This window comes from Squalius cephalus, assembly GCF_949319135.1.
Source record: "Squalius cephalus genome assembly, chromosome: 9".
NCBI classification, from domain to species: Eukaryota; Metazoa; Chordata; class Actinopteri; order Cypriniformes; family Leuciscidae; genus Squalius; species Squalius cephalus.
Window position 1 is genome coordinate 35349181 of NC_137130.1, and position 16935 is coordinate 35366115.

At 38.7% G+C, this 16935-nt stretch overlaps 2 protein-coding genes across 5 annotated transcripts in view; one reads left to right on the forward strand and one right to left on the reverse strand.

The window, feature by feature from the left end:
* Nucleotides 1-69: 69 nt before the first annotated feature.
* scrn3 (secernin 3) lies at nt 70-16268 on the forward strand. Its single transcript, XM_079881306.1, has 8 exons — nt 70-240; nt 577-733; nt 2220-2401; nt 3848-4047; nt 5084-5296; nt 7798-7960; nt 11397-11577; nt 12364-16268. The coding sequence occupies exons 2-8, from the start codon at nt 578-580 to the stop codon at nt 12523-12525; spliced, it is 1257 nt and encodes a 418-aa protein (XP_079737432.1). The 5' UTR covers nt 70-240; nt 577; the 3' UTR covers nt 12526-16268.
* gpr155a (G protein-coupled receptor 155a) overlaps nt 14545-16935 on the reverse strand; it is a 30026-nt gene continuing 27635 nt past the window's right edge. Inside the window, exons 16-17 of one of the 4 annotated variants that reach the window (XR_013822280.1) lie at nt 16600-16915; nt 14545-15051 (exon numbers count right to left, since the gene is read on the reverse strand). Coding sequence is in view for 1 of the 4 variants with exons in the window: in XM_079881302.1 (XP_079737428.1) it covers nt 16723-16915 (193 nt within the window). In the remaining 3 variants the exon portion in view is untranslated. Of the gene's footprint in view, nt 16916-16935 lie in introns of all 4 variants that reach the window. The other 3 variants (XR_013822281.1, XR_013822282.1, XM_079881302.1) reach the window with 3 other exon arrangements.

Genomic DNA, 16935 nt, shown 5'->3' on the forward strand with positions numbered 1-16935 from the left:
ACGCCCACTTATCCGCTGAACACCAATGCGGATCGACCAGACTCATTTGTTACATCGCTTGTTCGGATTGTTTTGGTTGATTATAAATCAGATGACCGTGCATGCGGATTTGTGTCAAAGTCTGCGTGCAGTTTTGTTTACGGAGAAAGGAAAAGGAAAGCAAACAGATGTTTAATCTCATCGAACAGAAAAGTGATTTTCTTCGTGCCTGACATATAGCGCTACGCTGAGTTGGACAAGGTAAAAATATTATTTAAAGCACACTGAATGCCAGCGTTACTGCAAATATTTGGATCAGCTTTATGAATACGTATTAGTGGTAAAGAATGTTTCATGTAAAGACATGTATCTTACTAAGCGTTCATTCATGCTGATGATGTGGTATATTTTGAGTAGAAAAAACATTCTGATTTCCTATTACTTCAAGGTCAGTGTTTTTTAAATGAATGAATTAATGATTGCCATGTCTATGCATGAATACTGAGAGATTTCCATAATTACTCCTATCATAGATTCTTCAGCAGTGAACACTGGAGACCTACATTTACATGGAATGTTACATTTTGTTTATTTCAGGATGTACCCAACCTCCTGCGACACATTTGTGGCTCTGCCTCCATCCACAGAGGGTCAGCGGATCATCTTCGGGAAGAACTCGGACAGGCCCTGCGATGAAGTGCAAGAGGTCGTCTACTACCCTGCAAAGGAACATGGCCCAGAAGACAAAGTTGAGGTATCTCAAGATGTTCCCCAGTCAACAGATTTCCTGCGGCACAGATCTGGCCCAAATAAACCTCTGAAGTGTGACACAGATTAGAGTTTGCTGATGTAGTAGCCAGAACTGATCCAAAACAGTGATTTTAATTAGAGTTAATTAGAGTTTGTTTGGGCAAAGGCTGTTGTTGTAAAGAGAGAGCAAAGAGGAAAATATGAATGGAAATAACCTGTATTAAAGGTATAGTGGAGGATCTTTCCGAATTTTAGATAAGACTTGCGTTTCACCTCTCCACTTTTTGAAAAGTTTGATTGATTCACCAGAATGATTGACAATTAGGAGGACCAATAGTATAGGTGATCCACCCGGAAGTAAAAAATCCTCCGCTATACCTTTAAAATAGTTGCCAGTCACATTTTCAGTAATACACCAATAGGAATTCAAGGAAAGATGAAAAAAAGAGAAAAGCAACCAGCAATAGTTGAATAGGCTGAGGTCTATGGAAGCTTGTTTCTGGCACCAAATAAAAAAGGTAGTCTAATTGTGATTTAAAAAAAAAAAAAAAAAAAAAAAATGTTTTTTCATCTCACAATTCTGACTTGAATTGTTTCACAATTCTCAGCATTGTGTGATATAAAGTCGCAGTTGCGAGAAATAAAGTCAGAATTGCGCGATATTAACTTGCAATCCTGACATTTTCTTAGAATTACGAGTTTATATCTCACAATTCAGACTTTTTTTCTCAGAATTATGTTTATATCTCGCAATTCTGACTTTGTAACTTGGGAGAAAAAGTCAGAATTGTGAGATATAAACTCATAGTTATAAGACTTAGTTATAAACTTGTAATTCTGAGAAAAAAAGTCAGAATTGTGAAATATAAAAAGTCAGATTTACGAGGTTATATATTGCATTTCTGACTTTATAATACAATTGTGACTATATCAAACTATTCTGCCTTTATAACTCTCAATTGTGTACTTATATATTGCAATTCTGCCTTTATAACTCGCAATTGCAACTTTATATCACACAATTTAGAGAAAAAAGTCAGAATTCCGAGATGTAAAAAAATTTCAGAAAAGTGAGATACAAGGATTTAATTACCTTTTAAATTGTTTTATTCCGTGGCGTAAACAAGCTTCCATAGTGGTGTGGATGGCCACAAACCTGCAGCACATCACTATAGCAGGTTACATGCAATAATAAACCAAATGTAGTTTAAAACCATAAGTTAGCATGTATCATGGTGTGCCATAGCTGTCATCTGGGCCATATACCTCAAAACAAATGATGATCCAAAAGAAAATTCCCTCCAAACCCATGGCGAAACATATATGGTGAAAGTTTGGCCCACATGTGCTCAACCATGCAAACATTCTTGCTATCTGGGTCTGATTCAGCTATATTTCCCTTAGATTTATCCAGCTGGATTTGAGAAACATTGTCCGAGTGCTGAAATTCTTTCAGCTGTTTTTGTTATTTCTCCTTTTCATCTGATCAGTGTACATATATAGAAATAGAGCAGGTGTCTCAGACGAATGCGGTGGTGCTGAGTCGACCCGCCTGGCTGTGGGGGGCGGAGATGGGGGCGAACCAGCATCAGGTGTGCGTCGGGAATGAGGCGGTCTGGGGGAAGGAGAGTGCGGATGGTGAAGAGGCTCTTCTGGGCATGGATCTCGTCAGGTGATCCAAGAAGCAATTTTTCAATTCATATTCAGCATTGACTAATTTACTCAACTACTGCAATTCAGAATACAGAATAAGTTGCAGCTTAATTGAAATATATATATATATATATATATATATATATATATATATATATATATATATACACTCACCTAAAGGATTATTAGGAACACCTGTTCAATTTCTCATTAATGCAATTATCTAATCAACCAATCACATGGCAGTTGCTTCAATGCATTTAGGGGTGTGGTCCTGGTCAAGACAATCTCCTGAACTCCAAACTGAATGTCAGAATGGGAAAGAAAGGTGATTTAAGCAATTTTGAGCGTGGCATGGTTGTTGGTGCCAGAGGGGCCGGTCTGAGTATTTCACAATCTGCTCAGTTACTGGGATTTTCACGCACAACCATTTCTAGGGTTTACAAAGAATGGTGTGAAAAGGGAAAAACATCCAGTATGCGGCAGTCCTGTGGGCGAAAATGCCTTGTTGATGCTAGAGGTCAGAGGAGAATGGGCCGACTGATTCAAGCTGATAGAAGAGCAACTTTGACTGAAATAACCACTCGTTACAACCGAGGTATGCAGCAAAGCATTTGTGAAGCCACAACACGCACAACCTTGAGGCGGATGGGCTACAACAGCAGAAGACCCCACCGGGTACCACTCATCTCCACTACAAATAGGAAAAAGAAGCTACAATTTGCATGAGCTCACCAAAATTGGACAGTTGAAGACTGGAAAAATGTTGCCTGGTCTGATGAGTCTCGATTTCTGTTGAGTCATTCAGATGGTGGAGTCAGAATTTGGCGTAAACAGAATGAGAACATGGATCCATCATGCCTTGTTACCACTGTGCAGGCTGGTGGTGGTGGTGTAATGGTGTGGGGGATGTTTTCTTGGCACACTTTAGGCCCCTTAGTGCCAATTGGGCATCGTTTAAATGCCACGGCCTACCTGAGCATTGGTTCTGACCATGTCCATCCCTTTATGACCACCATGTACCCATCCTCTGATGGCTACTTCCAGCAGGATAATGCACCATGTCACAAAGCTCGAATCATTTCAAATTGGTTTCTTGAACATGACAATGAGTTCACTGTACTAAAATGGCCCCCACCAGATCTCAACCCAATAGAGCATCTTTGGGATGTGGTGGAACGGGAGCTTCGTGCCCTGGATGTGCATCCCACAAATCTCCATCAACTGCAAGATGCTATCCTATCAATATGGGCCAACATTTCTAAAGAATGCTTTCAGCACCTTGTTGAATCAATGCCACGTAGAATTAAGGCAGTTCTGAAGGCGAAAGGGGGTCAAACACAGTATTAGTATGGTGTTCCTAATAATTCTTTAGGTGAGTGTATATATATATTAGTTGCTATTTTATTTGTGTAAGTTTCTTAATAAAGGTCTTAAATGTGATATGAAACACTTTGTATTGTAGGCTGGCTCTGGAGAGGGCCAACACTGCTGAGCGGGCTGTCGATGTGATAACAGAACTGCTGGAAAAATATGGCCAGGGCGGGAATTGTATGGAGGACGAGTGTGGATTCACATACCATAACAGCTTCCTCATATCAGACCGCACTGAGGCCTGGGTGCTGGAGACTGCTGGGAAATACTGGGCCGCAGAGAGAGTGAAGGGTAAATACTGGGTCATGTAACATTACAGCTTAAAAATTGAAATTAGTTCAAGTGTTTAAAGTCAAGTCAGGTTTATTTATATGACACTTTATAAAGGCAGCTCTACAAGTGTAGTTTTAGTTTAGCTCATTAACTGTACCAGTAGCTATGTTTCTACACAAAGTTGCGAATTTATCTTTTGCGCAAAATTGGAATATCGCATAAAACATTTGCGAATAAAGCAGTGTTTCCATTCCATGTGTTCCAGAGAAGATAATCGTCACTTCCTGGGATATTTGCGCAAAATATCTGTTATAAAAATGGAAGTTGCTGCAATCAGGGAAGCCACTGTGGCTCTTTTAACCTTCATCAGAAATGACTTGCTTCTCAGAGCATGTGACAAAACGCAATAAACGCGATAATGTTCTCTTGCATTCGGATGCTGGTATTTGTGAACGCAATTGCGTAAGGCGTTTCTGGCAGAGGATTTAACCAAATCTTGATGTTAGACTTTGGCTCAGGCATTTCAGAATGATCAAACCAACATTTGAGATGCTGTGATGTGATTGGTCCGCTGGTTAGTCCAGTTATCCAATCACATCTTCTGCTGAGGCAAAGTCATCAAGGGATTTATTCTGTAGATGTGTTTCCATCGTAGTTTATGCGCAAGTCTTATCAGATAAAAAAATGATCCGCCTCAGTTGAGCACTTGAGCACATTTTTAGAATTTATGCACATCTTCTTGTTTCTATCCAGCGTTTTCTTTATGCGATATCCCAAAATGCACATTAAAATAGGTGGATGATTTTTGACTCAATTTCATCAATTATGAAACTAATTTAATTCATTTATAAGCAGCTCTACAGAAGACAGTAGCATCGTTATTTAGCTCAAATCAGTTCAGTATTGGTTCAGTTCAGTTCAGCGCAGATGTTGCAAAGATCAGATCAATTCAGTTAAAATGTTCACATCCGACAGTGTCAGTGCAGACAATATTGCTGAATATTAATTGTCTTTTAAAAGGTCTGATTTAAAACGCTGTTTCTCTCTCTTAAAGCCGGCTATCGGAACATCTCCAATCAGTACTCCATTACTACTAATATTGATAGGGAGCACCCGGAGTTGAGGACGTATGCACAAGAGCAGAGCTGGTGGGATGGAAAGGCTCAGTTCAGCTTTGCCGAGGTTTACTCCTACTCAGCCACAGCCCGAATCGAGGCCGCAGGGGGACGATACTGTGAGGGACGCAAACTTCTGCAGAAGAGTGAAGGTTACTATTAGTTTGGTGGTGGAAAATGATCAGCAAATTCATGCAAAGTGCTAAATAAATAATCACATCTACTCATATATTCATGACAGTGTAATTGGTTGATTTTTAAAATACACTACCAGTTAAAAGTGTGGACACACTTAAGTGAGTTTGTGCCTCTTAGGATCGTAAAACCATTGCTTGATTTTTTTTGCCCGATAATAATAGTGCCTTTTTATTTACAAAACGTCTCGGGTTACGCATGTAACCATGGTTCCCTTAATAGGGGAATGAGACACTGCATCCTCTAGAGCAGTGTTTCTCAACCCTGCTACTGGAGGACCCCCAACATTACACATTTTCTTTGTCTCCCTAATAAAACACACCTAATTTAACTCGTGGCTCATTAGAAGAAACTCCAGGAATTGAAATGGGTGTGTCAGAAAGAGTAGACTTTCAAAATGTGCAGTGTTGGGGGACCTCCAGGACCAGGGTTGAGAAACACTGCGTCCTCAGAGGACACTATGGGGAAGAAATGCCCACTCCGCCATGCTGAGGGAATGACTGTCTAATTGGCTGCGACAAGCACAAACAAAGACTCAACAAACAGACATAGATGCCAGAGTCAGATCCCCCTACTCAGGTCTGACACAGAACCGTCAGTGACACTATTCCCTACGGCCACCACCCAAGCTCCAAAGGCTCAAGGGCCTGGTAATGCCAGCCTCTACGCCAGACATTATTATTCACTAAACATATCATTATTATATAATTATTATATATTATATATATATATAGGGATCTGGTTGAAACCCTAAACAGCACGGTTAAGTATTTAAGTAACAAAATGCTCAATCCCATCTGACCTAGAGTCAGCATCTCGCAAGGCCAACATTCTGAATTTAAGGATGCTCAACCAGTGAGAAGGGGTGCAAAGCTCAGGCAAAACCACTTCTCACCAGGCAGCAGAGATGGGTCCTTTGGGGAGCTGAGGACTCAGCAGAATGACCCTCTGAGTGAGGGGAGTCCAATATTCACACAAGACTGTGATCCCCAACTTTGAAGTAGGACGATAGACCCTAATAAAGAGACCCTAATAAAGAAACCCTGTAAGGGAAGGGTGTACTACGCCCAATAGAGGAAACTAATAAACGGCTGCAAAGTGTTAGCTGTGCTATAGTCTCCAAAGTCTGCCTGAGCCGGAACAGAGCGTGGAGGACCCAAGAGAAGATTTCCCAGTAGCGGGGATACAATCCCTGATAGACCCTGCGGTCTGGAGATCATCTCGAGCGCTCTTGTGGGAGCAGAGGACACAGGCTCAACCATATTATCGATCTCCGGCACACACAAGGGAGCTGCCTGCTTAATCCCCTAACATTTTAGGGGAGGCAGCTATGACCTTGCGAATATGCTAAAGTTTGCATTCTGGGGCAACTGTCTGTTAAAGAACACAAAATAGGGAGGCAGTTTCATCCAGATAAATGAAGGAACCTCCTACTTATGGGACCCCAATACTGGGGGATGCAGCCACGACTTCATTCCCTCAAGGGAGCTGCCTGCTTATAAGACCCCAATCAGGGGGAGGCAGCCACAACTTCACGAGACAAAAGGGAGATGCCTTCTTAAGGAATCCGCCATTTTGGGGAGGAAGCTTCAACCTTAATAAATTTTAAATGGCTCTGCTTAAGGACCCCAACTCTGGGGGAGGCAGCTACAACCTAAGGGATCTGCCTGCTTAAGGAACCCTCTATCAAGTGGTGGCAGCTTCAACCTTAGTACATTGCAATGACTTGTGAAGGGGCCACATGCTTAGGGACCCAGCTTTGTGGGAGGCAACTTCACTAAACATAAGGGAGCTTCCTACTTAAGGACCCCGTCATTAGGGTGAGGAAGCTTCAACTTTTATACAATACAATGATTCATGAAGAAGCCACCTGCTTACGAACCCCACTCATGGGGGATTAAGCTACAACTTCAAGGACAAAGGGAGTTCAAAAGAAAAGTTCTTAAGTGAGCCGCCTACTTAATGGACCCACATAAGTGGAGGGCAGCCACTATGAGTGTGCCTACTTAGGGAACCCCAATTCTGGGGGAGGCAGCTCCACCTCATATTGCACTTCACACACACTTACAAAAGTACCTTACTAAACCTAACAGAAGGCCACATACTGCGCCTTCGCCTCCCTAATCTTAACAACCACAATTTTGACGAATGTGCCAAAAAGCTGTGCCAAGGGCACAGGGATGTCCAAGCCCCGGCCCCCCTCTGGCTCTGGGCCTGCTTTTATGGAATACCATTTTGTGGTATTTCATATTTTTAATGACTACTATTATTTAAAGTGCAAAATAATAATAATAATATAGAAAAATCGATTTGTCCAAACTTTTCATTGGTACAGTACATCACTGTATATTATTATTTATAATTGTACTTATAGATTATTTATTCACATTATTTATTGAATTAAAAACTCACAGACTAGTTGTTTGACAGTTATGCCATTAAAATATTGTACTTACAGGCCACATCACAGCAGAGACAATGATGGATATTTTGAGGAATAAGGAAAGCGGAATCAACATGGAGGGAATGTTCATGACCACAGGAAGTATGGTGTCAGTCGTCCCCAAAGACCCAGATTTACCTGGTGTCCACTTCTTCACGGCCACTCCAGACCCTGAACGGTACGCCAGGCTTGCTGATATTCAGAAGTCACAGCTATAGTACAGGGCAGTTCTGACTAATGTTTTTCTTCTGCATTATTTATGCATGTCATCTGTAACTACAGATTAGACATGATTTTTTATATAAATTGTGAATTATTATAATAATAGTAATTGTAATGATATTTAACCATTTGTTAATATACACTACCAGGTAATAGCTTGGAATAATTAAAAGTACACTTTGTAACTTTTGGCCCTCTAGCGGGTAAAAAACAAAAATGCATGCATTTTGTGGAAGAACATTGTTTTGGTTGTGCCTCTGCTCTGGGTGACTGTGCTAGTGAAAATGGTTATCCTACTAATCATAAAACATTCACTTATAGGCTTAAGAGATATAAACAGTTTAGATGGAAAGATCTCAAGCTGACTTGCTGAAGACGTTACTGTAGCTTTACCCATTAATAGACATGGTACTTCCTTGAAAAGAAATTCCAGCGCAGCGCTACGACATCAATGAAATGAGCCTTCACAATAGATAATGCTTTACAATGAACTCTGTTAGAGAGCAACATATGGCAATTTATCTGTTTAACAAAATACCTTAAAGGAGAACTCCGGTCAATTTTAACATTGAGCTCATTTTTTTGTACATTTGGAGTGCTGTCAGTACAGAGAACAACGACAAAAATCGGTGTTGCCTACACCGTGTTATTCTCTTTTTAAAATTTGCACCCTGTTGACTTCAATGGGGCAAGTTTTAAACCTGCTTTTAGCCTCTTAACATCCTTGATGTGTCATTACAAGTGCACAGGTCATGTGAGTGATTCCTTCGGAGTGAACGCGGGTGAATCTGACTGCAGTAGATGTGAAAGATATGGATAAAAATGATGTTTATTCAGCCAGCGCTCATACCTGTATTTACATCCTGTTTTCGGTCAAAGTCCATAGTAATCGATTGTCGAGTTCACGCGCGTGATCATAGGTACTAAACCAATGCGCGTGAACTCGACAATCGACTACTGTGGACTTCGACCGAAAAAAGGATGTAAATACAGGTATGAGCGCTTGCTGAATAAACATCATTTTTATTCATATCTTTCACATCTACTGCAGTCAGATTCACCCGCGTTCACTCCGAAGGAATCACTCACATGACCTGTGCACTTGTAATGACACATCAAGGATGTTAAGAGGCTTAAACGCAGGTTTAAACGCAGGTTTAAAACGTGCCCCAATGAAGTCAACAGGGTGCAAATTTTAAAAAGAGGATAACACGGTGTAGGCAACACCAATTTTTGTCGTTGTTCTCTCTATTGACAGCACTCCAAATGTACAAAAAAATTAGCTCAATGTTAAAATTGACCGGAGTTCTCCTTTAATCACCTGAGTAATAAAAACGGCATCATATCCGCTTCGCTTTTACAACATTTAAAATCCCTCAGTTTTTCTGCATCTCTGAAAAGCCACGCTAATGTTGGTTCTTGTTTTATTACGAGCTCTGTCACCTTCTCTTTTTGCCAGCAGTCTTTCCTCTGTTCAGTGTTTGATTAAAATGAATGATTTCCCAGAGGTTGGAGATTTAGCGGCTCCATGTCAACCTTTCTCGCTCGTTGTGAAAACGAATCTATGCCACTCCCGCACCATACATGCATCAAAGTAGCCGGAGCAACTTTTGTCAATTTACGGAAATGACGAGACACGCACAGGCAAGTGACATATGTGCACAATTTCCCACGAACACCATCCCGCCTGGTCTTAGAAAAATGTTCTTTACAGACAACATTGTCAAAACGATCCCCATTCAAAACATTGTGTAAATGTCCCCTCAAATATAAACACAAAAATTATGTGTTTTTTTAACCCCTTAACGCCCACTGTCGCGAATTTGCAACAAACCCCTTCCATTCAGACTGCAGGCGAGATAGCGTGTGTTTTCCCCCAATGCCTGTTTGTGCACATTCGATACATACCTAGGAACATTTTGCACGCACTGGTTTCTCGTAGGAGCGGTCGGAGTGGGAACTACATCCGGTTCACCGAAGCTAATATTTTGGTTTGCAAAATCCGCATATCAAGGGTGCAAATGTGGAGAAATTGCCCAAAATGAGTTAAGTTGTGCTAAGATAAAAATATGTACCAGCTTATTGATTGCTTCTATAGCTATGTTATTCATATAGACTTCATGTGACGAATGTTTTTTACGTACTTTGTAGATTTCTGTTTGTAGCAAATTTGCGACATTGGTCCATAACGGCTGGATTGGGCTAATGGCTACATATTATAATAATGCTGTATTTAGATGGTTTCAGCAAAAAAAAAATTTTTTTATTTTTTTCACAAAAAATAGCATGTTAGGATATAACACTATAAGAATATATAATGTATGCACTGGAGAAACAAGGAAAGAGTTAAACAGAGTGTAACATGGAATGTATAAAAACTACTGTCAATGTTAGGGAGTAGGAGAGTGTTTTGTTTCTTGCTGTTGTCAAGATTCATTAATTTGTCAATTAAAGTTTATAAGTTCTAACAACTTTGTGCAATGAATAAAATCTACATACCTGAGATGGGAAAATGTGTTTTATTAATTTTACCATTTTTAAAAAAAAATTAGCCTACCCTAAATGCCTGTTGTCGCAAATTTGCAACATACCAAAATTTCTATTTATTTGTTGTGCAAAAGTGAAATTGATAATCTCAACATTATTTACCATCTACTTAAAGGCAAAAACACACTTAATTTTGTTTTTTATATACAGCTATATTCATTTCGCTTCGGTTTGGCGTATTCTGGGCCTGAAAATGCAAACTTTTGAAAACGGGATTCAAATTGAAGTTTCTGAAAACAATACCGTTACCATCTCCATGTAAACTACAAAAACGTGTTCAGTCTATAGGCGTGTAGTGTTTCTTTACATTTCTTTTCTTCCTTTTGAATTTCCTTCCTTTTACATTTGTTTCTTCCTGACATCGCCAACTACTGGCCTAGAAGCAGAATACAGCATTTTCAGTCGTTTCAATTGATCCATGTGAATGGGGATCATTTTGACGATGTTGTCGTTTGTATTTGAAAACTTCAAAGGAAAAACGTTATAATGTTATAAAGGTTCAAATATATTTAAATAGAAAACAATTGTTTTAAATTGTAATAATATTTCACAATATTACTGTTTTTACTGTATTTTAGATAAAATAAATGCAGCTTTGGTGAGCAGAAGAGACTACTTTAAAAAACATTAATAAATCATAATTATTCCAAACTGTTGACCAGTTGTGTAGTTAATGTAGTATTACTAATTCTAGTGGCTTTTGCTTTGGCAAGCGTTGCTGTTATTGCCTGGTGGACAATATAACATTGAAATTGTCTCCAAAAATCTAATGATTTATTAATTACTCCTTTATCAATTTCATGCAGCTGTAACACTGCAAATTTCATGTTTTTGTCCCCCCACAGGTCTGTCTTTAAGCCGTTTGTATTTGTATTAGACATAAAGCAGCTGAAGCACACATGTTCTCCATGTTTTGGAGAGGACGATCCCGTGAAGAAGAAACCCCGTTTCCAGAGCAAACCGAACCGCAAACACCCTCTGTTCCTGAAGCACGAGGTGGTCGCCGCCATCATCGACAGCACCATGGTGAGCCGTTCAACACAAAATACGCTGTTGTCTGATGGCCTCTGTATTTTACACGGCCCACATTTCCTAGCCTCGAGCAACAGCTGTTTGTGAATGTAAAAGGTCTACACAGTTTTAAAGATCAAAGCGCATGACAGATAAAGTTATTGTCTCCTAAGAGAAAGAATTGATTCTGAACTGCCGAAATGAGTCGTCAGTAATTCCAGTCTCACTTCCTGTTACAAACCTATGTAACAATGTAACAAATTTGCATAATGCCAGTCAATGGTCTTCATTGGCCGCTGGTGAACAACGTCTACTTTGACCCTCAAACACTGTAGTTGTAGCTGAGACTGGAAGAGTTTGATTTGTGTTGTTCATGTCGAGAAGACGCTGTTTTCTGCAAATACACTTTGATTAAAATTGATATGGTAAAACCGATGCCATCGTTACTATTCATATCACTGTGTATCAAGAGCTGTAATTCAGATATTGTATTAGGCGTTTTGTTCCCGACACAAGCTGTAAGCAGTAGACCAATCACAACAGACTGGGCCTTCTGACCAATCAGAGCCGAGTAGACTCTCAGAAAGGAGGGGTTTAGAGAGACTGAATCCTTTATCAAACTGTTTCAGACACAATGAGAAAAGAGCTGATGCTGCTATTATGTTTTGAGAAAATTAATATGTTTTTTGACCTTGGCTGCATGTAAACCTGTTGAAGGAAACTTGCAAAATAAAATGAGGAACCTGTAAAATAGCATAAATTCACATGCAAAAGAGACATAATGTTTGTTTGTTTGTTCAGGAGAAAGGACAGAAGATTGAACAGAAAATGAGAGATCTGGAGACGAGGAAGATGGCAGAGATGGAGAAATATCTAACTGAGGGGATTGAGGATTCAACACTGCTGGTTCATCTCTTTACAGACACTGCAACTGAGGAGCTTGATATTTACAGTAATGCCTGAGAAAAAATATATTGAATAGGATTATTGGATGTTTCTTCAACTATAGGCACTTTTGGGACCTGTGGATCCTAGTAAAAAACACTTTTTACACTGTCATTTTCAGAACTTCAGTCATTTTGCTTCTCAAGTTAATGTATCTTGATTTAAGAATCTTTAAACCTTTGCACTGGAAAACAAGACAAAACTAGTGAAAAAGAACGGCACTTTTCTATATCTACAAAGATATCTTATGTTTGGGAGGAGAGCTATTCAAACTTTAAGTTTTTTCTTTCTTTTTTTTCTTTCTAAAATGAATTAAAAAGTTATGGAGGTCTGTTGGAAATTATATTTTCAAACTTTGAAGTGTTGTTAAGACAACTTATTGTGCTTCCTAGACATTTACATTTAGAGAACATATTGACGTTTTATGTTCCCTTCAATTTCGGGTTTTCTTTAATTGGTCTTAAATGTACATAACACCTGCAGAAACCCTGTAAAGCCATATGGTTAAAAATAAAACCCAAGACCTTAATAACTTCACATGTTGAATTCTCAATCTCAACCCCTCAGATATAAAAGTTCCCAAAGTTGAAGAAACACCCTCTTACCTTTTCTAGTGGAGAGATCGTTTGCACAATCTTTCAGTCGATTCCTGTATGTTTGGACATCATTTTAATAATATACTCAAAACCATTGACAAGTTAGTCACATTGTCATTACTGACATGTTAAAAGAGTTGTGTGTTTTTAGCATTTTAGAGTGCATGTCAAAGATCTCAGATATCATATGCAAACACTTACAGTTAAATAATGAATTCCAAAGGATTTACTTTGGGAAATGTGTGAACTGGAAGTTGGCAGAACTTACTAACTGTCCAATCAATTCAAGTAAAAAACAAACAAAATAGTAATAAACAGATCAACACTCATTAAAGTCCACTCCACAATCACAGAGAGCTTGTCTTTATTATTATTTCATGGAATTCTGAACTGGCTTCAGTGCTGTGACCACAGACTGCAGTGTTCAAAGGAGAGCTGGTAAATGAGACGCATTTAAATTCACGCAGAAAGTATTGTAGTCACGGATCAAAAAATAAGCGTGAATCAAAAATTAAAAAGCAAGTAAAAACATATTGCTCAAACTGGGAAAAAAATATGCAAAATTATCAAAACAACAAACTATGTAGTCACAGATCAAAATATAATTGGAGTGAGGTCAACTCCCCTCTTCGATTGATTGGCTAAAGGAGGGGCTGTCAATCAAGAAGTAGTGGACCAGTGGTGACGCTTAAGCCCTCCCTAATTTACATGAACCTCGAACTGCAACATTTGGAAAAGCAAGTGCAGAATGTGGAAAGAAAAACAATATACAAGCTTACAAAAGAGTAAAATATGAGCAGAAAATGTAATAGAGTACAGAGTAATAAAACCAAGGAAAACAACTTTTAAAAAGACAGAAACATAAGATTAAGATTTTGTATAATTTTTAAAGTTTTGATTCATGCTTATTTTTTTAAACGCGCTTTTAATTTTTTGATTCACACTTATTATATTTTGATCTGTGACCACATTGTTTGCTGTTCTGATCATTTTGCACTATATTTTTAAGTGTTTTAACATATTTGATTCATTTTTTGACCGCCATACTTTAGGTGGGAATTTAATCGCATAATGCTCTCAATGACATCCCAGTATTCTCCTTCAATGAATTCACTTGTTGGGACTTTCCTGTCTAATAGAGTCGAAAGCAAAAAAAAAAAAAAAAAAAAAAAAAAAAATTCTGTCGCCCTCTTGTGGCTGTGAAATGAAACACAACCACTTCTCATCAAGGTAATGAATCATTTGGATCATTCAATTTATTAGGATAAATCAGAATTATTTGGGAAACCAAGATGCGGGTTAGTTATCACATGGGCTATATCTCAATACAGGTTAAACATGCTACTAAAATGGCAGCATGATGGAAATAAATACATGTCTGCCACCTGCCAGTGATTCTGCCACATATATACATCTGCCAAATGTTTTTTAAACAAAAAGTGTCAATGAGCCCAGTGCTGTAAACAAAGAGGTTAATGGGATACATTCTTTATTTAGAGTGGTGAAAATATAACTCCATCAGAACGGCAATATTGTAATTAAATCTGATTAAATTACTGCAAAATAAATAAATTAAAATTCTGGATCATGTGTCAGACAGTTCAATCTGTAAAAAAATAAACCTAATATTCAAATGTCTAGGGGAAATAAAAGCAGATCAGCTAACAGTTCTTCAACACTCCCTGTTCAGTCCTGAAATGTTTCGTTTGTTTCCAGTTTCCCCTTTGCCATCCTGTGTGTGTGAGGTAGATGAACTGTTCAAGACCTCATTCTAGTCGACTACCTTCACATCTGGCTATTGCTATTAGTGTCAGTAGAACAAATAATTCACTTAAAGGGATAGTTCACCCAAAAATGAAAATTAGCCCATGATTTACTCACCCTGAAGTCATCCTAGGTGTATATGCTCGTTCTTTCAGACGAATACAATCATATATTAAAAAATGTCCTGGCTCTTCCAAGCTTTATAATGGCAGTGAATTGCTGTTTCTATTTTGAAGTCCATTAAAGTGCATCTCTCCATGATAAAAGTGCATCTATCATGATAAAAGTGCATCTATCCATCATAAAAGTGCATCTATCCATCATAAAAGTGCATCTATCCATTATAAAAGTGCATCTATCATGATAAAAGTGCTCCACACTGCTCTGGGGGGTTAATAAAGGCCTTCTGAAGCAAAGTGATGAGTTTGTGCAAGAAAAATATCCATATTTAACATGTTATAAAGTAAAATTCTAGCTTCCGGCCGTTCTATTCTAGCTTTCTATGCAGTCTACTTGCTCCTAAAGTGCAACTTGAGACGTCAGAAGTAGCGTAATAGCGTAGTGCGTCATGGCGTAGCGTAAATATCAGCAGTGCGTCGCATTACTCACAAAAGTTGCGCTTTAGACTTAAGTCGAATCCGTATGTTTGAACGGCTGGAAGCTAGTTATTTTACTTTATAAAGTTTTAAATATGGATATTTTTCTTGCACAAACTCATCGTTTTGCTTCAGAAGGCCTTTATTAAACCCCCAGAGCAGTGTGGAGTTCGTTTATCATGATAGATGCACTTTTATGATGGATAGATGCACTTTTATGATGGATTGATGCACTTTTATGATGGATTGATGCACTTTTATAATGGATAGATGGACTTTAATGATGAATAGATGCACTTTTATCATGGATAGATGCACTTTTATGATGGATAGATGCACTTTTATGATGGATAGATGCACTTTTATGATGGATAGATGCACTTTTATGATGGATTGATGCACTTTTATAATGGATAGATGGACTTTAATGATGAATAGATGCACTTTTATCATGGATAGATGCACTTTTATGATGGATAGATGCACTTTTATGATGGATAGATGCACTTTTATGATGGATAGATGCACTTTTATGATGGATTGATGCACTTTTATAATGGATAGATGGACTTTAATGATGAATAGATGCACTTTTATCATGGATAGATGCACTTTTATGATGGATAGATGCACTTTTATGATGGATAGATGCACTTTTATGATGGATTGATGCACTTTTATGATGGATTGATGCACTTTTATCATGGATAGATGCTCTTTTATAATGGATAGATGCACTTTTATGATGGATAGATGCACTTTTATGATGATAGATGCACTTTTATCATGCATAGATGCACTTTTATGATGGATAGATGCACTTTTATGATGGATAGATGCACTTTTATGATGGATAGATGCACTTTTATGATGGACAGATGCACTAGATGCACTTTTATAATGGATAGATGCACTTTTATAATGGATAGATGCACTTTTATAATGGATAGATGCACTTTTATGATGGATAGATGCACTTTTATGATGGATAGATGCACTTTTATGATGGATAGATGCACTGTTATGGACTTCAAAACAGAAACAGCCATTCACTCCCATTATAAAGCTTGGAAGAGCCAGGACATTTTTAATATAACTCCTATTGTTTTCGTCTGAAAGAAGAATGTCATATACACCAAGGATGGCTTGAGGGCGAGTAAATCATGGGCTAATTTTCATTTTTGTGTGAACTATCCCTTTAAATGTGCCCTAAAATGAACCACTGTGCATCCATCAGCAGCTTTTGAAGCGATCTGAGTCTATGTGAAGCGGTAGTGCAAGGCCTCATCCACGAAGCCGAACTCGAGGCCGATGTGCTGGATGACTCGGCCCTCGAGCAGACGAGAGCCGTACGCCAAAGCCTCGCCCGGGTCAGCGGCCAATCCCACGCTCTGCAGCCAGCGGACCATCTCACTGCCCAGGAACGTCTCAGCGGTGCTTTTCTCTCCACACCTGCACATCAGCAGAGCACG

Excerpts from the sequence above, each read along its gene's own strand:
- scrn3 (XM_079881306.1), top strand. The coding sequence starts at position 578 with ATGTACCCAACCTCCTGCGACACATTTGTGGCTCTGCCTCCATCCACA. Across the intron at positions 734-2,219 it reads GCCCAGAAGACAAAGTTGAG|TGTACATATATAGAAATAGA; the intron begins GTATCTCAAGAT and ends TCATCTGATCAG. Across the intron at positions 4,048-5,083 it reads GGCCGCAGAGAGAGTGAAGG|CCGGCTATCGGAACATCTCC; the intron begins GTAAATACTGGG and ends TCTCTCTTAAAG.